This window comes from Grampus griseus, assembly GCF_964374135.1.
Source record: "Grampus griseus genome assembly, chromosome: 2".
NCBI classification, from domain to species: domain Eukaryota; kingdom Metazoa; phylum Chordata; class Mammalia; order Artiodactyla; family Delphinidae; genus Grampus; species Grampus griseus.
This window is the reverse complement of record NC_139018.1, coordinates 157,964,176-157,987,939: the sequence shown is the minus strand read 5'-3', so window position 1 is coordinate 157,987,939 and position 23,764 is coordinate 157,964,176. Positions and strand designations below refer to the sequence as shown.

Genomic DNA, 23,764 nt, shown 5'->3' with positions numbered 1-23,764 from the left:
TTTTAACATTTTGTTCTATTTGCTCATTCCTTTCTTTACATAACGTGTAATTTTTAAACCATTTGCAAGTGAATTATAGATGTCATGCTCCTTTGCCCCTAAATACCTCATTGTGTATTTCCTAAGAATTACGGATATTCTCTTTACACCATTTCAGTACAGTTATTAAAATCAGGAAATTTAACATAGATCCAAAACTATTAATCTAATTCAAAGTCATATTCAAATTTCAGCATTTGTCCCAATATGTAAACAGTATTTAAATGATACAGGAGAATTAGTTAAGGAGCAGATCCTGAAGTGAATCATTAGTAGAGACAAATACGTTTTGGCTATGTTTCAAAATATTGGTCATTGATGTGCCTTCAACTGCAAAGCTATATAAATTAATAATTATTTGTTATAAGTTCATGCCAGGCTTTGTTTCTGATTTTTAATTTGAACCATTCTTGTTTATTTTTTCTTTTAGGAATTCTTTTAGTTGGACCGCCAGGGACAGGAAAGACACTTCTTGCCCGAGCTGTGGCTGGAGAAGCTGATGTTCCTTTTTATTATGCTTCTGGATCAGAATTTGATGAGATGTTTGTGGGTGTGGGAGCCAGCCGTATAAGAAATCTTTTTAGTAGGTTTTAACGTATCTTTCATACAGTACTAATTTCTCTTAACTTTAGAGGAAGAGGATTTCTTACCCTTTCTTTGCTACCTGTTTCTGATTGATATAGTTGGCTGAAATTGTAGGGTTCTGGTTTCGGATAACTTAGTGTGTGAGCTAAAATAGAACTGTACTTTTTTCCCCCAATTAGTCGGAAGAGCTAGTGGAAGTGCTCGATTGCTGGGTGAGGCTGGGGGCCTCACCAATTTATTGAAAAAGCTGTTACTTTTATTAGAAACAAAAAATGCTTCTCAAGATGTTGGCAACAAGTCATAGTATAGACATCTGTTTCAAACAGTGTACTTCTCCCTTCAATTATAAATTATATTCCAGTTGGAGGAGGAATACCTCCTTGGCTATGGGAAGTAGAAGTATTTGAGGGACTGTGTAAGCTGGTCTCCTTGTACACAAACCATGCATTTCCTCCCCAAAGTACCATATTCAGAAACCAAAGATCACAGATACATTTAGGGATCCCAGAGTAGTCACAGAGCCAAAATGACATATCACTTCTTGTTGATTACAAGGTAGAAGTTCCTGGACAATATTGTGACCAGTAACTGTTTTAATATCTGTAAGAGCTTTAGCCCAGGCTGAAGTGCTCACCAACCACAAGAAAGTGGCAACAAGAGTAACAACAAAGTCAACCATGGGAAGTTTTCGACTATCACGATACACGTTCGTGTAACCAACATAGAGCAGCGATGCAGTACAGGAAGACAAAGACTGCAAAAGTAACATAGAATTGTGCAGAAGAAGAGTAATCTCCAATAAGGACATGATTTTTCCAATCTGCATCACACATATTTACACCTTGATGTGCCTGAAATGATGCTTCATTCAACCTGAATTGATAACCCAAAGTAGCTGTGATCGTTTTATTGTCAGAAACTTTAGGATGACAAGCCACTTGAATTTCTGTTTTGCCCTTAAAACCTCCACAGGTGGCAAAAGCAAAGATAGAAGCAATCCACTCGAGGACCTTGATGAAGCCGAGCAGCTTCTTGAGCGGGTTGAGGTTGAGCTGGAAGGAGGACATCCTCTGAGGGAAGGAGGGAAAGAGAGTCAGGACGGTGGGGCGGAGGAGGAGGGGGACCGAAGAGACAGAGCTGCCCGGCCGTGAGAAAGGGCAAGCGGGGCGGGCCTATCAATTCTTTAGTATGTATTTAAAAAGTATTTGCCTCAAATCTGATTGTATATGGTTTGTACAACTAGGAAGAATGAATACTCAATGGTATAATTTTTTTTTTCTTCTGAGGCTACTGTTCTTAAATCAGTTTAAGAAGGACCTCCTTTTATGTATTTTCTCCCTACTGAATGTCTTTTTTTGGCTTTTTAACTGTCTTACAAGTTGTTAAATATTTATGCAATTTTATTTTAAAAGTGTTGATTTTATTAAACTTATTTGAATCTTTTCTGTCTTCTTAGGGGAAGCAAAAGCAAATGCCCCGTGTGTTATATTTATTGATGAATTAGATTCTGTTGGTGGGAAGCGAATTGAATCTCCAATGCATCCATATTCACGGCAGACCATAAATCAACTTCTTGCTGAAATGGATGGGTAATTGAATCTTCCTGTCTTTAGAATTTGGTGATATATTTGGTAGCATACCAGAGATAGGAACAATTTTGTTTATAGGCAACAGAGTAGTCCCTCGTGCAAGAAGTAAAGACAAGCTATTTTGACTATTGTATTGTTTTTACTAATGGGATCATTGATAATTGTTATATCAACTTTTCTTAAATTAAGAAATAGATTTTTCATTTACTGTAGCATGACAGGAAAGCAGTGATTCCAGCTGAAAGTAGTAGTCTCTTTGGAGATGTAAAGAGAGAATACCCTTATCCCTGCACTGTTTGTGACTAGCTTTGAGTGTTGCTGTAGATCAAAAAAATGTTTCTTAAAGTCATATAAGACATTCTGGAAGTCTAGGAGCAAATAATTTGAATTGATAAAGTTGAAAATAATTTTTCAAAAATTAGTCAGGGACTCAAGCTTTTTGTGTCAGGTCATCTCTTCCTAACTAGAAAAATTATTATGAAGGTATGTAACCACAGATGATTTGGTGATTTATTATTAACACTTTTATTGAAGTGCACTGGCATTTTAAAAAACAATTAGAGATGCCTTATCATTTTGGGCTTTAAAAAGATCAATCCTTTTTCTTTGCTGTCAGTAAGATTAATGATAAACAGTTTTGCATAGAACATTTCTACATGTGTGCTGTTTTAATTTTCAATGAAAAGGTCCTTTTTTTTTTTAATAGTTTTAAACCCAACGAAGGAGTTATCATCATAGGAGCCACGAACTTCCCAGAGGCATTAGATAAGTAAGTATTAAAATTTTTGTGATATATTCTAGAATAGTGATGAACTTTAAAAACATTGTGCTAAGTGAAGGAAACCCATCACAAAACATCACATATTATATGATTGCTTTTATATGAAATGTCTAGAATAAGCAGATCCATAGCAACAGAAAGTAATTTAGTGGTTGCCAGAGGTTAGGGAAAATGGGGAATAACTGCCAGTAGATTTGGGGTTTCTTTCAGCTGGAGGAGAGGGGGAGGGCGTAAAAATTCTCTAAAATTAGATTGTGGTGATGGTTGGGCAACTCTGAATATATTAAAAACCACTGGGTTACACTACCAAACGTAAAATAGATAGCTAGTGGTCAGCAGCGGCACAGCACAGGGAGATCAGCTTGGTGCTTTGTGACCACCTAGAGGGGTGGGATAGGGAGGGTGGGAGGGAGGCGCAAGAGGGAGGGATATGGGGATATATGTATAGCTGATTCAATTTGTTACACAGCAGAAACTAACACACCATTGTAAAGCAAATTTATACTCCAATAATGATGTTAGAAAGAAAACTACACTGGGTTTTCGACTTCAAATTCTATGATATGAAAATTGTATCTCAGTAAAGCTGCTAAAAGAGTCTTCTCACAACTTAAACATCACAAAGCTTTTGGGTGGGGGGTGGAGAGAATTTTTAGAATAAAATTTACTATAGTTTAAAATTTTTATTGGTTTTATTATATAGAAGTTATTCATACTTTCATTTGATCTAATAGTTAGTTCTTGCCTAAGACTCTAGTTTAACATTTTGTACTTAATAGCAGTAAGATGGATGTGTAGCGCTCATAATAGATTGCTGTAGAATTATTTGTTCCTTGACTGGCTGACTTGCATGTCTTTGTCTCTGACGGGTTGTATGCTATCTAGATGCACACATTTATCTATATGAACCTTTGTTCTGCCTTCCGGTTATTGAAACTGTTATTTGAGCCACGTTTTATAAGGAACTAATCTGAATATTTATGTTCAAAATAAATATTCGTTGCCATTGTCTTTCCATCTTCTCTTTAGGATGTCAGTCCTGTTTAACTTGACCTTCAGCACAGTCAGCTTATTAATTTATATTTTCTTTTTGTATTCTCCCTTTAGCGCCTTAATACGTCCTGGTCGTTTTGACATGCAGGTTACAGTTCCCAGGCCAGATGTAAAAGGTCGAACAGAAATCTTGAAGTGGTATCTCAATAAAATAAAGTTTGATCAGTGTAAGTCTTAATTCGATGATACAGACATTATCTCCATAAAATGCTAATATATCAATCCACCCTGTTTGTGGTCCTTACTCAGGATGTCTTAAAAGACAAATCCCTTTAAATGTCTATTTTTCTCTCCTCTTGTTTGTCCATAAAGTCCATTTCTCAATTAATGTGTATCCAGAGATTCTGTCATTTTGAATCCCGATTCTAAACAAAGTTTTCTTTGAGTACTTAGATAATACTTGATGAATCTATGTATAAATGTTTCTTTAGATGAATGTAAAATATAAAATAATATAAAAAGCACCTGTATATTATGAGCATAGTACCTTATGATATAGTCACTTCGGGGCCAAAAGAGGGGAAGCAAACTATAAAACAAAACACATGGAAATATTATAGAACCACCTGAGTAATAAAAGCAGCTATTAAAGCTGCAGTATTTTCAAAGATATCTGAATCAATTCATAAAACCAAATATGTTTCCGATAATAAGGGGGGCTATTATGTCCAAAGTTATTCCAAGATGAAATTCTGAAAACAAAACGTTGTCTATGAATGTGCTTTTTCAGTTTGTGGTTAGGCCATAATTAAAGGTTTGTAAGTCGTTATCTGGCAACTCTACCTTTCTTTGTTTATCACAAAGTTATTTAAATGTAAGAACTTTTGTCATTTGTCCCAATGACAATTTTAATGGTGTGTTTAATAGCAGTTTTGGCTTTTTCCCCTTAGAATTTAGTGAAGTAAGCTTTTGTAAAATTACAGTTCATGATGGCTATCTTCTTTCTTTTGCAATGTGAGTTCTTTATGAAGAGCTTTTTATTAGCTCTTCTGAAATTTTAATATTGTGTCCTGTCTGCATATAGCTGTTGATCCAGAAATCATAGCTCGAGGTACTGTTGGCTTTTCTGGAGCAGAGTTGGAGAATCTTGTGAACCAAGCTGCTTTAAAGGCAGCTGTTGATGGAAAAGAAATGGTTACGATGAAGGAACTAGAGTTTTCCAAAGATAAAATCCTAATGGGTAGGTTTTCTTTTTTTCTTCTTTTTTTTCCCCTATCTTATACTGTTCATTATGTTAGAGGAAAAATTCTTTTTTTTTAAATTGCCACTTGGTAATTTTTGGTTTGGTGGTATTTCACTCTTTATTTATTTATTTATTTATTTATTGGCTGCATTGGGTCTTTGTTGCTGCGCGCGGGCTTTCTCTAGTTGCGGCGAGCGGGGGCTACTCTTCATTGCGGTGCACAGGCTTCTCATTGCGGTGGCTTCTCTTCTTGTGGAACATGGGCTCTAGGAGTGTGGGCTTCAGTAGTTGTGGCTCACGGGCTCTAGAACTCAGGCTCAGTAGCTGTGGCACACGGGCTTAGTTGCTCCGCGGCATGTGGAGTCTTCCTGGACCAGAGCACGAACCCATGTCCCCTGCATTGGCAGGTGGATTCTTAACCACTGTGCCACCAGGGAAGTCCGAGAAAAAAACTCTTAATTTTGAGAGGAAGTTTATAAAAAATAAAGGTATAGAAACATGCAAATACATACTCTAACAGAGCAACACAGTTTGGCCTCTTACAGAACAAATATATTATAACTTATATTACACTCTTTGCGGGGCATGAGTGCCCATGTCTTTCCTCTTGTCCGATATTGCTGATAAAAGAATAGTTAATTTTACTGTTTTTCAGTATTTAATTTTTATTTTAAATCTTGAATTGCCTTCAAAACAGGTTAGTTATGATATTCCTGTTAAATTAGAAGTTTATTTTCTAGAAATAGAATTAAGCTTTTCCTTTTGATATAAGGATTAAGATGATAGTTTTTACAGTTTGGTTTTCAGTTGACAAATTATGGTTTACATGTGTTGTAGAGTGGAGTCAACTCATTTTTTAAACTTTCACACTTTTAAAATATTTATTAATGACATTAAATCATATTACTCTAAGAATGACTTTGAGGCAAAGGAGCTTCATTCATTTAAATATACCTTCCTAATGGAGTATTTTACTTAAGTAAATTTTTATTCTTAGGGCCTGAGCGTAGAAGTGTGGAAATTGATAACAAAAACAAAACGATCACAGCGTATCATGAATCTGGTCATGCTATTATTGCATACTACACTAAAGATGCTATGCCTATCAACAAAGCTACAATCATGCCACGAGGGCCAACACTTGGACATGTGAGTATCTTTAGTTTTTCTTTTCTTTCAGATAGTGCTCCCCAGGAGCTTATATAGGAAATTGCTGATGAAAACGTTTCAAAAGAAAATTCAGCTACTTCCTAGGTGTGTTGATACTTTCTTCTTTAACTTCTTCAACTGTCTTGAAATCAGACATACTTGTGAAATTTATCTGCTAATAAAGGATATCCTTAATATTTCAGATAATATATTTACATTATGAAATGTAATTCAGGAATGACAGCAAAATATAATTCTTAAATATGTAGTTGTTCTTTTCCCCTCAAAAGAAATTATGTATCATAGTGACTGGTTCAATAGTTTTTCTAAGTTTTTTCTCATTGAGTAGAAGTTTCATTTTCATATCTAATTATAGATTTTTTATTTATTTATTTAATTTTATTTTTGGCTGCGATGGGTCTTCTTTGCTGCATGCAGGCTTTCTCTCGTTGAAGCGAGAGGGGGCTGCTCTTCATTGCAGTGCGTGGGCTTCTCATTGCAGTGGCTTCTCTTGTTGCAGAGCACAGGCTCTAGGCGCGCGGGCTTCAGTAGTTGTGGTACATGGGCTCAGTGATTGTGGCTTGCAGGCTCTAGAGCGCGGGCCCAGTAGTTGTGGCGCACAGGCTGAGTTGCTCTGCGGCATGTGGGATCTTCCCAGACCCGGGCTCGAACCATGTCCCCTGCATTGGCAGGCAAATTCTTAACCACTGCACCACCAGGGACGTCCCTATAGACGTTTTAAACATTTTTGTGCAACGAGGGACAAACAGTTGTATTGCATCATCAACTACTTATTATTTATAAACTGCACTTTTGCTTTCCTCATTTTGTACATAGCTGGTTTGGTCATCAATCACCATGACCATCTCTATTAAATGCCGCTGAGCTTTCAGCATCATGGTATTAAGTAAGGTCATGGGAGACAAATGATAATTCAGGTTAATTAATGTAAGTGTTTCAAAACTGTGTCTGAATTTTTTCTTTGTTTTTCAATTGTCTAGGTGTCCCTGTTGCCTGAGAATGATCGATGGAACGAAACTAGAGCTCAGCTTCTTGCTCAGATGGATGTCAGTATGGGAGGAAGAGTGGCAGAGGAACTTATATTTGGAGCTGATCATATTACAACAGGTTGGCTGTAAAGAATAGCTTTGGTTCAAATTGTGTTTGTTGGTTTAAAGATTTTTTTTTAACTTGAGTATTATGTATATTTTAAAATTTTAGGTGCTTCCAGTGATTTTGATAATGCAACCAAAATAGCAAAGCAGATGGTCACCAAATTTGGAATGAGTGAAAAGGTAATGGCTAATTTTAATCCTTCCTCATGTATCAAATGTTGATGTGCCAAGTGTCTCTTTGTGAGATAGGGCTCTCATTATAAGTTGATAGATTTTCCCCTATCTCATTCCAGATGGATTTAACAAAGCTTACTCTAAACTAAATGTCATTTTCTGAGAAATGTAACATACTCTTTCCATTCTAGCTGCTCAAACAGTAAGAGTTATTACTTCATGAATTAACCAAATGATAATATAAATTCTTTAGCTTTTTTTATTCATATGACATCGAAGACCTGCTTGTTGAGCTTGCTTACTTTGCCCTTTCCACATACTTCACGTTCCTACATTATCACTGTGGCTCCATAAAGCATTTCCAGTACTCTGTGAAGTGTGGATTTCTGGACAGAATAGCTGCTAAGGTTTTCTAAGATGGTACTCAGAACAATACTTAGGATTTAACATTTTCTCTCTTGCTCACACTTTTTAGTATTATACTTGCAGAAGAATAATGAAGTTTTTTTGCCCTCAAGGGCATTTTTATATTGTATTTTTTCCTTGCCCCCATGATATTTATTTTCTTATGTATAGGATAGTACTTCCTCTGTTACATACATTAGTGTTGGAGGTTTTTCTGTTGGATTTCTTTCTTTTCATTGATTTTAGCTTGGAGTTATGACCTACAGTGATACAGGGAAACTGAGTCCAGAAACTCAATCTGCTATTGAACAGGAAATCAGAATCCTTCTGAGGGTAATGATCTTTTTTTTTTTAATGTTTATTTATCTATTTAGTCAAAATGTGCCTAAATATTTGGGTGCTTGCAAAAAACCTAAAGTTCCTCTGTTTTATAAAGTTAATAGGTGCACTGTTGCTGCCGTGATTAAATATGTCATAGACGGGAACCCCTGATCATAGACTGGATCTTTATTTTATTCTGGCCATAGGTTAAGAACTATATATATATATATATATATATATATGTGTGTATATGTATATATGTATGTATGTATGTATATATATATATTTTTAATAAATTTATTTATTTTATTTTTGGCTGCGTTGGGTCTTTGTTGCTGCACTTGGGCTTTCTCTAGTTGCAGCGAGCAGGGGCTGCTCTTCATTGCGGTGGCTTCTCTTGTTGCTGAGCACAGGCTCTAGGGCGCGGGCTTCAGTGGCTGTGGTGCGGGGCTTCAATGGTTGTGGCGCGTGGGCTTAGTTGCTCCGTGGCATGTGGGACCTTCCTGGACCAGGGATTGAACCCACGTCCCCTGCATTGGCTGGCGGATTCTTAACCACTGTGCCACTAGGGAAGCCCAGAACAATTTACATTGTGATTTAAATATTCAGTTCTACTTTAGCTGATATATTTCTAATATTTTATGTATTTTCTTTAATTTGATTATTTTACTTGGACATGGTTATGTTCAAAATGTCTAGTAATTGTATTGTGCTTATATGACCTGTGTTTCTTGGTGTTGGTAAATTCATTTTTACATTTTCCACCCAATTTTATAAGGACAAAAATATAATTCACTAGTAAAATATTGGCATAAACATTGTACAGGCAAATATGACACTGCCAAAAATGAACTGTTATTACTGCCGTTATTCATAAGCTGATAAACTTAATTCAGACTCACCTTTGGAAAGAGAGTTGAAGGATTTAAGTCAAGGTGGGTTGCAAAAAAAAAAAAAATGTATGGAAGTCAGGGATCACCTTTAATGATACTGTATTACAGTATTGAGAGGTAAGTGTTTTACCAAGTAAAAGAATGGAAATTATATCTTTTCTGGCCATTCTAGATTGAGTAAATTGGTGAAATCTGAAGAGGCAAAAGGAGCAAACTCCCTTTCCTTTTAGCACGTATTTTGAAAAGAGAAATAGATATCTGTGTTCACAGACCTTATTTAGAAAGCAGATGAGTACAATGTATACTTTTATTTCTTAAGTAGCTTTTTGTTTAAGTAGTCCTCAGTTATCTCTATGATAGATTTTGAGGTTAAAAATATAACATTTGAAAGTATGAAAGAGTTATCTTTAGGGAACCAAGCTTTTAAATGCTTTTATCTTTCATAAATAGAAGTCAATAGATTTTATAGTTTTTTAGGGTACATAAAGGCTTTTTATCTCATTTAGGGTTTTTGCTTCTCCTAAGGTTTCTGCCTCTTACATATCTGCTTTGTATTTCAGGATTCGTATGAGCGAGCAAAACATATCTTGAAGACTCATGCAAAAGAGCACAAGAATCTAGCAGAAGCTTTATTGACCTATGAGACTTTGGATGCCAAAGAGATTCAGATTGTTCTTGAGGGGAAGAAATTGGATGTGAGATGATAGCTCTTGATGCATTGTTGGTTTTATTGCAAGACCATAAGTAGCACTGCAGTAGTCGTATTTTGCAACACTTTTCTCCCATTCTTGGTATCACTCAAGGGTGTGAAACACTTTGTCAGTCTTTTGTCACATTTATCTAATTTTGATTATTCTCATGATGGACACCTACTGCAAATAGCAATTTATTAAAGAAAATAAAGAACTATCAGGATTGAAAACAGCTTGTTTGAGAAATGTCAATCAGTTATTAAGTTGAAAATAAGTAATGATTTTATGGTTGGTTACAGTGCTAGATGTGAATAGAAATTGTGCCTTTAGCTCTTGGGAAGTATTTTTACTTAGGAAAATAAAATTCTTGAAGGATTGTCTTTATTTCTAGATAGTACCACTTATCTTTGATAAAGAAATGATGCTATTTGGCTATTGGTAAATCATATTTCTACATACATCAGTGGAAACTTCATTAAGATGCACTTAATTATGATCTAGATTGACCATATATAAAGTGTTTTTTTAAAAATCTAAGAGTAGAGAAATGTGAACCTACAGATACAATTGGAATTTAAATGATTATTATAAGCTTTTTAAAATGCAGCTTGCATTTTCATGGTCTTTTTTTTTTTTAACATTACTCTCACTCTGAAAATGAAGTTTATTTCAGAGCAGCAGTATTTTGTTAAATAAACAAGTAACACACCTCAAATTATGAATAACTATGTAATTATGCTTTGCATTAAAACCAAAATAAAACCAAAAACCCAGTCCTGTTCAGAGTGAACTTTTGAATTATGCTGTGTTAGAAATGGAAAGTTGTGTTTATTTTTCAGTCAGATTTTGTGAATATGAATGTGTTACAGAATTTACAGATGACTTTATTTAACTCAGTAGAAAAATTATTTTAGAGCACATTGTATTGGTTTTACAACCATATTATATTCTTGAAGTGATTTTATTAAAATTACCTACAGTTTTCTAGTAACTTTTAAGCTGTATATGGTCTTCGTTGAGGTTGGTAGAGGGAGCTTGCTACATGATATTCTTGCCCTTTTATTTGGGTAATTTAAAATTTTGATGTACTTTCAAACTTAGAGAAACATTACCAGAATAATACAAGGAATTCCCATATACCCTTGATTCAGATATACCAGTTATTTTCATTTGCCCATTCTTTATTGCCCCTGCTTCCTTTCTCCCTTTCTCCTCTCTTCCCTCCCTCCCTCCTTCCCTCCGCTTCTCTCTGTGTTTATATATATATGAGTATACATGTCTTTGCGTGGACACACGTTTTCATTTGTCTTGGTAGACTTCTAGAAATTGCTGTGTGATGTGGCGAGTTTCTGTTTAACTTTTTAAGAACCTGATGAACTGTTTTGAAAGTAACTATATAATTTTATGTTCCAACTACCAGTGTATGAAGGTTCCCGTTTCTCCATATGTTGTACAGTGTTTCTTATAGTCTTGTCTTTTTGACAGAGCCAATCTAGTGGGTATGAAGTAGAATCTCATTGTGGATTTAATTTTACATTTCCCTAGGACTAGTGATTTTGAACATCCTCTGCTAGGCTTTTGGTCATTTGTATATCGTCTTTGGAGAAATGTCTGTTGAAATCCTCCCTTCCCTCTTTGGGTTGTTGTCTTCTGTGTTGTAAGAGATCATATATTCTAAAGACAAGTCCTTGATCATATGGATCTTGTTTTTTTTTTAATCCAGTCTGAAACTCTCTGTTGTTTGAGTAGGATGTTTAGTTCATTCATATTTAATATTTATGTAGTTTATGTATTTATGTAGTTGCTTTTACATCTGCCATTTGCATTTGTTTTCTGTTTTTCTCATATCTAAAGAGATCCCTGTGTTCCTCTTCTTTTTTTTTGGCTGCACAGCATGGCTTGTGGGATCTTAGTTCCCCAACAGGAATTGAACCCGGGCCCTTGGCAGTGAGAGAACGGAGTCCTAACCACTGGACTAACAGGAAATTCCCTGTTCCTCCTATTGTGAGTTATGTCTTAGCAGTTGCTCTAGGGATGACAGTATGCATTTATCACTCTTAATCACAGGCTCCTTCAAAATAATACAAGTTTAATTCTGTCAAAATGTAGCAAATTTGTTCCAGTATATCTCCTTTTCTTTCCTTTGTGCTATTGTTATCATGTTACATCTGTACGTGTTACAACAACTTAATACAATGATTAACTACTGGTTTATATAATCTTAAATCCTCTGTCTTTATCTGGGGATGTCTTTATTTTGCCTTTGTTTTTTAAGAATATTTTTGCTGGATATAGAATACATGATTAACAGTTTGTTCTTTTCTTTTTTTTTCGCGGTACATGGGCCTCTCACTGTTGTGGCCTCTCCTGTTGCGGAGCACAGGCTCCGGACGCGCAGGCTCACAGGCCTAGCCACTCCGCAGCATGTGGGATCTTCCCGGACCGGGGCACGAACCTGTGTCCCCTGCATCGGCAGGCAGACTCTCAACCACTGCACCACCAGGGAAGTCCAACAGTTTATTCTTTAATCACTTTGAATGTGTCGTCCCACAGCCTCTGACTTCCATTATTTTTGGTGAAAAGACAGCTGTTAATGGTAATTTTGGTCTCCTTTTCCGATAGGTTGTTTTTCACTTGCTGCTTTCAAGAATTTTTTCTTAGCCTTGTCTTTTAACAGTTTGACTATGATGTTTATAAATGTGGACATCCTTGAGTTTTTCCTACTTGGGATTCATTGATCTTCTTGGATCTGTAGATTAATGTTTTTCATCAGATTTGAGACGTTTTTGGCAATTATTTCTTCAAATATATTTATTTGCCCTTTCTCTCTTCTTCTGGGATTCTCCTTTCACATATGTTGATCTGGTTTCTGAGGCTTTGTTCATTTTTTTCATTGCTTTTCTCCCTCTCCTCTTCAGATTGAATACTTTCTGTTGATTCAGCTTCAAGTTCACTGATTCTTTCTTCTTCTTTCAACTGAATTTTTCATTTCATATATTATATTCTTCAGCTCCAAGTTTCTATCTGGTTCTTTCATATACCTTGTATCTCTTTACTGAGATTCTTCATACATTGCATCATTTTCATCATAGCTCTCATTAATTTTTTAAACATGAATTCCATTAGTTCTTTGAACATGTTCATAATAGCTGCTTTTAAGTCTTTGCTCATTCTAACATCTGGAGATACTCAGTTCCTATTGAATGCTTTTCTTCCTCAGTAAGGGTACACTTTCTTCTTTCTTTGCTTTGTAATCTTGTTGAATTTCAGATAATGTAGCAATTACTAATTCTGAATTTTTCCCCAGAGGGTTGTTCTTGTTTTATTTAGTAACTTGCCACCAGTAAATTTGTGAAATCTGTCTCCACAGCAGTGTGCAGTCACCAATGTCTCTACTCATTTTTTAAAATAATAAATCTTGCTTCCTAAGCATTGCTGCTGGATTGCATAGCTTAGGTTATAGCCAAAGATTGGACAGAGGTTGTGTTCAAACCCCATCAGTCAGGCCTCTACTCTGCCAGTGGATCTGTGTGGGCTGGCAAGTACATTCAGTGTTCAGGTCATTTTCAAGTCTGTTCTGGTCTGTGCTTTCTGTTGGGCTTTTTTGCTTCTCCCTTGTGCATATGTGCAGGCTTTGGCAACCATGGGTATGTGGGTGGCCTGAACCAGCTTCAGTTTCCGCTTTGCATGCCTGTACATCTGGAGTATATAGAGTGCTTATCAAACCCAGATGGCTGTCTTACCTCCTAGAACTTCCGGTGAAATCCCTAGCTACTCTGTTGTTTGCCCCAAACAGGACTACAACCTCACTGAGCTTTGTTTGCTTACCACTGAGCTCCCAGGTTAACTTACAATGCATCATATCAAATGAGTCCCCTCTGGCAGTGACAACAAGCCTTGTTCCCTGGGTCTGCTGTTGCCCTGGTTGAACTACTGCACCCGTAGACCTGGCCCAGGATGTGGCAGCACAGTAATCCCACAGGCTCACAGGTTATTTCCCTAACTGGGTTTCATGAATAAGCACTTCTTAGTGTGTTGCAGATCTTCAGTTAATTTCCAGAGTGCTGAAATGGCTGTTTTATTAAACAGTTTATCCAAATTTGTAGCTGCTTTTTAAAAAATGGAGAGGGAAGAGATATGGGAACATATGTATATGTATAACTGATTCACTTTGTTATAAAGCAGAAACACACCATTGTAAAGCAATTATACCCCAATAAAGATGTTAAAAAAAAAAATGGAGATGATTTGTCAACCTCCTCCCCTCATCATGCCAAAAGTATATTTCCCCAGCTTATTCTGAGTCACATTTCAACCAAATCAGTTTAATAAGAATGGACTTTGAGAGGGCTTGTAAACTTTTTAAAGCTGTCCATTGAAAGCTACCACAATGCCAGAGTTTTACAAGTAACCTATACCTATTAAATAGATTACTTGTGGAAATTGATAAATGTTTTATTTTTAGATATTCTTCGTTCATATTCATTTTAAAGTAAATACTGAGTTACTACAATCTGGCTAGTTATAAGCATTTTTCTTAATGTAAGTATGTAATATTTTAATAAAATATGTTGGAATGTAGACTTGATCTTTGAATTGAAAAAATAACACCTAGTCGTGGACATAAAATTTGGAGAGTTGATACATTTGAACTGAGGATTTTATTTTTATGCAGATTCTCCCCTGCCCCCATTCTGTCACATGAATCCCTATCCTTTTGGGCAAGAATGTGATTCCCCGACACACACCCCTCCCCACCTTTTAAAACAGAAACTTAATTTAGTTATGTATCAATGCTTCATATGGGAATATAATGGATAGCTAATCTGTTATGAATTTGAGAATGTATTTCATGAAAAAAGAAATTACAGAGCTGCCAAAGAGAGAGGGTGAGAGGGAGAGAGGTTGTAAAACCTAGTTTGGGGAACTTGATATGAATCTAATCTCCTGCAGTTCTGAGAGCAGGTATGTAACTCATACCCAGGGAACCTGGAATCTGAAGGAACTGGTAGGTTACTTTGGCTCAGGACAGGAGAAGAACTGCTATGTGTTGAGACTGTTCTGCACTCTCAGCATTTGCTTTGACAAAGACTGTTTGAGTGCTTATCGAGGACCAGATGTTAGTCAAGCGTGAAGGAGAGAAAGTGAGCCATGGTGGTGGATCCACGTTGGATACCACACAAAAGGGCCACTTAGAGGTGTGAACAGGCCTCAGAACAGGACAGTCCAAAGTGGGGCTCTGGATTCCTTAAGAACTAAGAAGAAAGAATAAATTACATTCACTTAGGTCAAGGGAGTTACAGGTGAGAACAGCTGTGGGCACAGAAATGCCCCTGAGAGAAAGAGTCAGCTCTAAAACAATTGCCAGATCCAGACTGCTCAAAACCATCTCACATAAGAACTCTACCGCCTCCTGCAGTTTTGAACCTGGCAGCACGGGAAACCCTAATTAGCCAGCTGAAGGAAGGGGACCATGCCTGCTTTCCACCCCTACTGCAGGTGGTCTGCCTGTAGCATGGCCTAGCTGATTAACTCTGACTTGGCATTTTTATAGTTCCGTATAGTTATGCGGGGCTGGACATTGTTTTTCAGTGCTTTGTGAGTAGTTATGCGGGGCTGGACATTGTTTTTCAGTGCTTTGTGAGTTAAAGCAACTCTGGACTTATTACTTGAGAGTAAGGGTTTTCAACCTGGGTTGGGAGAAGAACCTCTGAATATTTAAAAGGGTAGTGGGAGATGAAGTTGCCTTCTAATTATATCCCATGAGTCAAAAATAGTGGTTACATATATTAACAGATTTTTGTTTGAACATTTTTCTGGGTGATATAATTCTATTCATAAGATTTTTCAAAATTGAAATATTTGTGTAATTTCCATCATAATCATGTATGGGGTATGTGTGTGAGTAACTATTTTAACAAAGCTTCTAATGTCTTAGTATTTTTTAAAATTTTTATTGACGTATAGTTAATTTACAGTGTTGTATTTCAAGTGTACAGCAAAGTGATTCAGTTATACATATATATATCTATATATATTCTTTTCCAGATTCCTTTCCATTATAGGTTATTACAAGATATTGAGTATAGTTCCTTGTGCTATACAGTAGGTCCTTGTTTATCTGTTTTATATATAGTAGTATGTATATGTTAATCCCAAACTCCTAATTTATCTCCCACCACCATCCCCCTGCTATCCCCTTTGGTAACCATAAATTTGTTTTCTATGTTTGTGAGTCTATTTCTGCTTCGTAAATAAAATAAGTTTATTTGTATCATTTTTTTTTAGATTCCACATATAAGTGATATCATGATGTCTTTCTCTGACTTGACTTCACTTAATAATCTCTAGGTCCATCCATGTTGCTGCAAATGGCATTATTTCATTCTTTTTTATGGCTGAGTAATATTCCATTGTATATGTATACTACATCTTCTTTATCCATTCACCTGTCAGTGGACATTTATCGAAAAGACACATGCATCCCGGTGTTCATAGCAGCACTATTTGCAATATCCGAAACATCATGGAAGCAACATAAATGTCTTGGTATTTTTTATATCATTTTATTTTTTCTCCCCCTTATATGATATTTTATTGTACTATATTATGGTTCAGTATTCTTTCCCCTTAAAATTCCTATGCAATTTAGTCATGTTATATTTCCATAATCATTATCAGTTTAATATTTTTAATATTGAAATAGCTAATCTAGGGATTTAGTAGAATGATCTATTTATTGTTTAAATGGGGACAAGAGAAACTGCTTTTAGTTGATTACAGCTCTTATTTCCCCCTTTATTGATAACATTCTTATGCTTATGTTAAAATTCAGGAGTTATTTTGTGGGATCTTATTGTTTGCTCTCCATTTTATGTTGGTAAACTCTAAGGTTATATATATATCCTTGGTCCTTTTAGCTTCTCTCTATATTTTTGTATCATCTGTATGCTGATGACTTCTTAGTCTTTCTCTACAGCCCTTTTCCATTTAGGCTACATGTCCAACTGTTTTTCTCCATAGCATTTGATTTGTATGTTCATAAGAAGCTGTTCTTGGGGACTTCGCTGGTGGTCCAGTGGTTAGGACTCTGCACTCCCAATGCACAGGGCACAGGTTCAAACCCTGGTCTGGGAATTAAGATCCTGCATGCCACATGGCGCGGCCAAAAGAAAAAGAAGAAGAAGAAAGAAAAAGCTGTTCTCTAATTTATTGTTTCTGTGTCTGCCTTTTCCCACCTGGTGTTGAGTTCTAGGAAGAAATCTTGAACACTTGTATCTCTAAGACTAAATGGAGTGCTTTATAGGTAGACAGCTAATAAATTTTCAGTGAGTGAAAGAATAATAGGCATTCAGTAGATTGATCCTAATTCCCCCATCAGGCAGAGCACTAGAACAGATGGGTCAGATTCTCCATAGACGTTAAATAATGCCATAGAGGATGTGAGTAGTAAGTGGTTTTTTCATCTTTGAAAATATCGCAGTGAATATAACAATAAAGAAGATGGAATGTCTTCCTGAGGAAAATCTGCCTTCTTTTTTGGAAGATAAAATGTGCAAGGTAGGACTGAATGCCAGGCTAACAGTATCTTTTACACAGAAGGATCTGTTAACTGGATAAAAAGATAACTTTAAGATCTGCAGCATGTGAAATTCCTTAAGTATTCTGGATTGATTTCATACAAGATGTGTTTTATCTTTGATCAACCAGTTGCCTCCATTCACAGTCCTGAGGCATGTTAAAGACCAGTTGTTGGTAAACTTGAGATGTTAGGAATGTCTGTATAACTCTCCTGGAAGTTCTGAACTAGGTGATGAAAGAGACAGAGGTGCAAGAAGACGGAGAAAGAAGAGACAAAATATGGAGGATTGGAGAAGATGGTTGCTAAAGGATTTCCAGGAAGAACAAAAGAGAGACTGTGTTTATATTATTCGGAAATAAGCATCGTTATCTAAAAAGAAACCCAAATCAACTATAACCAAAATATCAAATGACTGAATGATTATAAGAAATTTGTGAATCAAACTGTGCAAAGCCTGGGGCTTCCCTGATAGCGCAGTGGTTGAGAATCTGCTGCCAGTGCAGGGGACACGGGTTCGATCCCTGGTCCTGGAAGATCCCAAATGCCTCGGAGCAACTAAGCCCGTGTGCCACAACTGCTGAGCCTGCACTCTAGAGCCTGTGAGCCACAACTGCTGAGCCCATGTGCCACAAGTACTGAAGCCCACACTCCTAGAGCCCGTGCTCTGCAACAAGAGAAGCCACCGCAGTGAGAAGCCCATGCACCGCAACGAAGAGTAGCCCCTGCTCGCCACAACTAGAGAAATCCCACATGCAGCAATGAAGACCCAACGCAGCCTAAATTAATTAATTAATTTAAAAAAACTATGCAAAGCCTGATGCACAATGTTTCCTGGTGGAGGGAGCATAGCTCCCACCAAGTAGAAGCATCTTGTCAGCATTAACTCTGCTAGGCCAAAAGGTTCATAATTTTTTATTTTTAATTTTGCTGAAAGATAATGTTTTATACTGTTACAGCACAAAGAAAACTGACTTCAAAATTTATCAAAACTTAATGTGATTTTTTTTCTTCCTGTTTGGGAAGTTGATAGGAGGGCAAGTGCATACTTGTACCCTGGTTCCGCTTTCTGTATGCTGCTTCATCCTTGTTAGATTTTAAGATTCTTAAGTTCATGCTTCTTCTTAGTGTCATAAGATCGCCTCAAATCCTCTCATATAAAATTTGAAGAAAGAGTTGTTAAAGGAGTACATATATGGTAAAAAGAATGTCTCTCTTGGTTGGGTTTTATAAAAAATACACCTTTTCTTTTTTTTTTTAAATACACCTTTTCTAAAAGTGAACTGTTACTATGCTTCTCGGTACCCCGAATCACAAATTTCATTTATCCACCAAAGCTGCTGTTGGTCACTGTTAGAACTGATTATATGGTTAGCATTATATTTTGTAAATTACTTGTGATGCCAAGGTGATGTTTAGGATTTGTGCTTAACTCTGGAGGAAATATTTCTTTAAATGGATAATGCTGATTTTTTTTAAGAGGGTTAACATAAATCATAACAGTGGGAAAATAAATTTTTACCAGAACTTTTAAACTATCTCCTATTTCCTATGCACCTAATACCATCAGCATGAAGTCATCCACATAATGGGTAAATTTGATGTCCTGTAAGGTAGTGAGAATATCAAGATCTCGGTGGATTAAATTACCACAGAATTATCAGCATTTGATGAACAAATGTTGTCTTGAGGCAAGATGATGAAGGTTGAACCCCTATCCATATCAAGTAAGAGTAGAAAGCTTCTGGTACCCTTAGTTAATTTGTGAACTGATTGTATCCTTTGATCATTAAAAAAAAAAAATTTAGGGGACTTCCCGTGCAGTGCAATGGTTAAGACTTCGCCTTCCAATGCAGCGGGTGTGGGTTTGATCCCTGGTTGGGGAGCTAAGATCCTTCATGCCTCACAGCCAAAATAACCAAAACATAAAACAAGCAGTATTGTAACAAATTCAGTGAAGACTTTAAAAATGGTCCACATCAAAAAAGCTTTTTAAAAAATTTAGTTCCTTGATTGTAAACAAAGAAAGAATGTTTTATTAATTATGCATGTTAATGCCTTATCTGTATTTGCATTTATACTGAGTGTGTGTGTGTGTGTGTGTGTGTGTGTGTGTGTGTTGTGTGTGTGTGTGTGTGTGTGTGTGTGTGTGTGTGTGTGTGTGTGTGTGGCTGCACCGGCCCTGGCAGCAAAAGTGCCAAGTCCTAACCACTGGACCGCCAGGGAATGCCCTAAACTAAATTTTTTGGTCACAAATTTTATGTGGCCAAATGTACTGATATTTTCTTTTGACACTTCCATTGTTTTTGTTTGGAAAATCTTCAAAAACTTATAAATAATACCACTCATCCATATTTTCTTCTAAAATATTTAATGGTTTCATTAAAAAGACTAAACATTTTTACTAACCTGGAGTTTCTTTTGGTGTATATGTTGAGATATGTAGTTAACTGCTTATCACTAATTGATTTTGCCCAAACCATTTATTAATAATCTATATCATTCTCATTGATTTGTATAGTTTCTCTTATGTTAATAAGTTCTCACCTCCTACTGTTTTCCAGTAATATGCTTACTCTTCTGTAGGCTAGTATTTAATAATTATATTTTTATATTTACTAATTATATATTTTATAATCTAACAGAAAAAATTTATCTTTCTTTAAACATATTTAAAGCTATTTTATTTTAACTAGAAACAAATCACTATATGTCTGTGCAAAAGCAACATATGTTTATTGCTGAAAAGTTAGAAAATATAAATAAGAAAATAAATATGAAAGAAGGAAGACCTTAGTAGTGAGAGTGGATGTAGCTATGCCTCATTCTCCTAACACTGGGTCCCCCACGTGCAGGGTTCTGAGGGGTGATGTTAAGCTTTATGCCCTACCTCCTTCCCCTCTTAGAACCCACTTGGGTCCCAGGTTGGTGACTGAGGCACCTAATTTGTTTCCAGTGAAAAAAGTTTGGCCACAAAGGGGATGGCCATAACACCTTTCTTGGTACCAACTCCTTATAAAACTAAGAGGTCCTATGTTTGCCACAGACTCAAGCGAAAAACGGCTTAAGACTTTATGAAGTAGAGATGCCGACCAGTTTTTCTTGTAGATGGAAGTGCATTGCTGGCTGACTGTAGTCATGAGAAAATAAGCTCAGTACCAATAAGAGAATGATAATAAGAATAAGAGAAAATAAGCTCAGTGCCTTCTCATAGGAAGCAAAGACCCTCGGAAGGGCTAAAGTAGGCACGTTGCCAACTGATGCTCTATATCCTCACAATGCTGGGGGGTCAGGGACACAGGGGATAGTCTGGATTCTATGGGGGAGAAGTATGGAAGTAAAACAGCTAAAATTTTAACTTGCATTCCTAATGAGTTTCAATGTTTGAGAGTTACAAAGAAAAGTTACAAACACCCCAGTCTGACTACGGAATCTCAGGAGTCACAGATGGTGTCTACTCTGGCTAGGTAGCGAAGGTAGGAAGAGGGTGAAAATCTTTTCCAGCTATAAACTGCCAGGATAAGCAGAAATTATCCTAAGGGGGCCACAGAGATGAGGGGTATGTTGAGTATGAAAATGCTCAGATCAGGTCTCCAGTGCTAGGGACAGGGTAACCAACCATGCCAGTTTTCCCAGGACTGTCTTGGTTTTATCACTGATAGTCCTGTGTCCCAAGAATGCCCCAGTCCTGGGCAAAGTGGGGAACCTACTTGGGACACATAGTAGACTGACAGCCCCAGCAGCTGTCCTTCTGGATCCACGTCTGTGTCTGTCCTATGCCCATGCTTCCCACGACTGCTCCCAGCCATTATACCCACAATAGGGGTAAAATACAGGCCCATTCCTGGAAGATGCGGGATTTATTTTTCATATGACTTTGGCTCCAGGACTCCCCTTTGGCCTGGCCAGAAATGTTGTTATAACTGTGCTGCAGTTTTAGACTCTCTCTACCCAATCCTCTTTGTTTCCCTCTACCTCCACTTCTTCCATTCTTCCTAGCTCCCTCTCTCCATAATTTTCTATGGCCACTTAACATATTACCACAAATTTTGTGGCTTAAAACCACACATATTTATAGTATAGTTCTGGAGGTCAGAGGTCTGAAATGATTCTCACTGAGCTAAAATCAAGGCTGCATTCCTTTCTGGAGGGTCTAGAGGACAATTAGTTTTCTTGTCTTTTCTGACTTGTAGAGGCCACCTGTATTCCTTGGCTTGTGGCCCCTTCCATCTTCAAAGCCAGCAATGACCTGTCGAGTCTTTCTCACATCATTCTGACACTTCTGCCTCCTCCTTCCACGTATGAAGGACCCTTGTAATTTCACTGGACCCACCTGAATTTGTTCAGGCATCCATAACATGGATCATGGATTTTTTCATCATAAAACAGGTATTACTCTGACATTATTAATTCCATTAGCATATCTATTAAATAAATATGCAGGAAACCACCAGGGCATTATTTGAGTCTTAGATAAGCATGGGAGCTCTAAGCAACAACTTTACTTTTAAAAAAAAAATTTTATTTATTTATTTGGCTGTGCCAGGTCTTAGCTGGCAGCACTTGGGCTCTTTTAGTTGCAGCATGTGGCATCTAGTTCCCTGACCAGGGATCGAACCTGGGCCCCTGGCACTGGGAGTGTGAAATCTTAACCCCTGGACCACCAGGGAAGTCCCTAAGCAACAACTTTCTAGAGGGCATCTGTTTGCAAAGAAATCTGGGAATCTTAGTTTTCAAGTGCTTGGGGATCCAGGTAGCATTTGACAAAGGACATACAGAAGTTCAGAGTTGGCCTAGCATATACTCCTTGAGTATCTCTGGTCTATACAGAAACACTAGAATCAACCAAATCTTGACAACCTACCTGGAGTCCTGGTGTGTGGTTCTTATCTCCCTACAGCCTGGTAATGTCTTTGACCCTCATTCCAGGCTGCATCAGCAAGTGTCAGAGTCTTCCTCAGATGTCACCATAGGGAGCCTTTACTGGTCTCATAGGTCACCCTGGGGAGTACTGCAGAGACAAATAGAGGACAAAAGATAATTTTCTGGTTGGGCTATTATAGGAAGAAAATTGTGGGTGGTCAGAGTTGAAACCAGTCACACACACCAAAACCATTTGGTCCAGCTAAGCTGGATAGACCTAAGAAATGTTTTTTGTTTTTGTTCATTGCTCTTTCACCGGTGAAGACACTGTCTGGAACCAGCTATCACTTCAACAGGGACCCTGCCTCCTTCCAGAGTTTTTCGGTGCAATTGCTTGCTTTCTTTCTTTTTTTTTTTGGCTGTGCTGCATTCCCCAACCAGGGATGGAACTCGTGCTTGCTGCAGTGGAAGCGAGGAGTCCTAACCTCTGGACCTCCAGGGAGTTCCCCCAGCAGCAATTTCTGCTGAAGGTCTGGACACCTGACTTCTGAGTCACTAATTCCAAACAATTTGTTGTCAAATCATTCAACCTACAAAGCACAAAATGGCATTAAATTGCCTCTGAAGAATAAGTACCTAAATTAATACCTGTGCATTTGTCTTGCTGTAAAATATGGCTGCCAAACTTTCAAATTTTGCTGGTGCATCTTGTGCAATGGTGGTATCTGTTACTTTTTAATTTGGTTAATAAAAATTCTTAAAATCATTAACATGATTTTGATCTTCAAATCATTAACAAATGTAATAGAAACCTGCTGAGTTTGGGGATAGCTGGTTTTGTATTAACTGTTGTTGTGAGCCTGCTTCTGCTTCTGTCTGTTTCACCCACAATACCAGGTTTGGTTTAATTGTATTGTAACTGTATAATTACAGTAATTGTATAATTACTGGATCAGGTACTACATTAAAAGGAGTTTCTGTATACAGTCGCCTGTTTCTACCAGTATGGAGTATGGAGTCAACCTATTTTGCTTTATTCCTAAGAAATGGAATAAAGATGGAAACACAAATTACAGATAGAGAAAGATGGAAGCAAGGGAAAAGATTATTTAAAGTTTGGGAAATTTTAGAGAATATGGGACAAGTATAAAGCATAAGAGGATTCATAAAAATGGAGATGATAAGATTCCACAAGGTCACTATGATGATTAGATTTAGGAGTGGGAAACAGATTTGGGTGGATAAAGCGAAGGAGCAAAGAGACTATTAAGAGAAAACAAAAGTTAGATGTCCCTATTAGTTAGCTAATTGCTGAAAAATTTGGCTAGTAGAATTTTAGGGAA

At 37.0% G+C, this 23,764-nt stretch overlaps 2 protein-coding genes across 2 annotated transcripts in view; one reads left to right on the top strand and one right to left on the bottom strand.

The window, feature by feature from the left end:
• Positions 1–10,212, top strand: part of YME1L1 (YME1 like 1 ATPase) — a 30,500-nt gene extending 20,288 nt beyond the window's left edge. Inside the window, exons 10-19 of the mRNA XM_082648926.1 lie at positions 470–622; positions 2,081–2,213; positions 2,920–2,982; positions 4,102–4,214; positions 5,072–5,227; positions 6,228–6,379; positions 7,381–7,507; positions 7,601–7,674; positions 8,320–8,406; positions 9,848–10,212. Of these exons, the coding sequence (XP_082505052.1) occupies positions 470–622; positions 2,081–2,213; positions 2,920–2,982; positions 4,102–4,214; positions 5,072–5,227; positions 6,228–6,379; positions 7,381–7,507; positions 7,601–7,674; positions 8,320–8,406; positions 9,848–9,991 (1,202 nt within the window). The 3' untranslated portion in view covers positions 9,992–10,212. The remainder of the gene's footprint in view (positions 1–469; positions 623–2,080; positions 2,214–2,919; positions 2,983–4,101; positions 4,215–5,071; positions 5,228–6,227; positions 6,380–7,380; positions 7,508–7,600; positions 7,675–8,319; positions 8,407–9,847) is intronic.
• On the bottom strand, positions 975–1,785 carry LOC309818143 (synaptophysin-like protein 1; the record flags this gene model as incomplete). Its single annotated transcript, XM_082647620.1, is given in 3 exon segments — positions 975–1,096; positions 1,099–1,357; positions 1,362–1,785. Coding segments are annotated over 3 exon segments (711 nt in total). The 5' UTR covers positions 1,692–1,785.
• Positions 10,213–23,764: the final 13,552 nt, after the last annotated feature.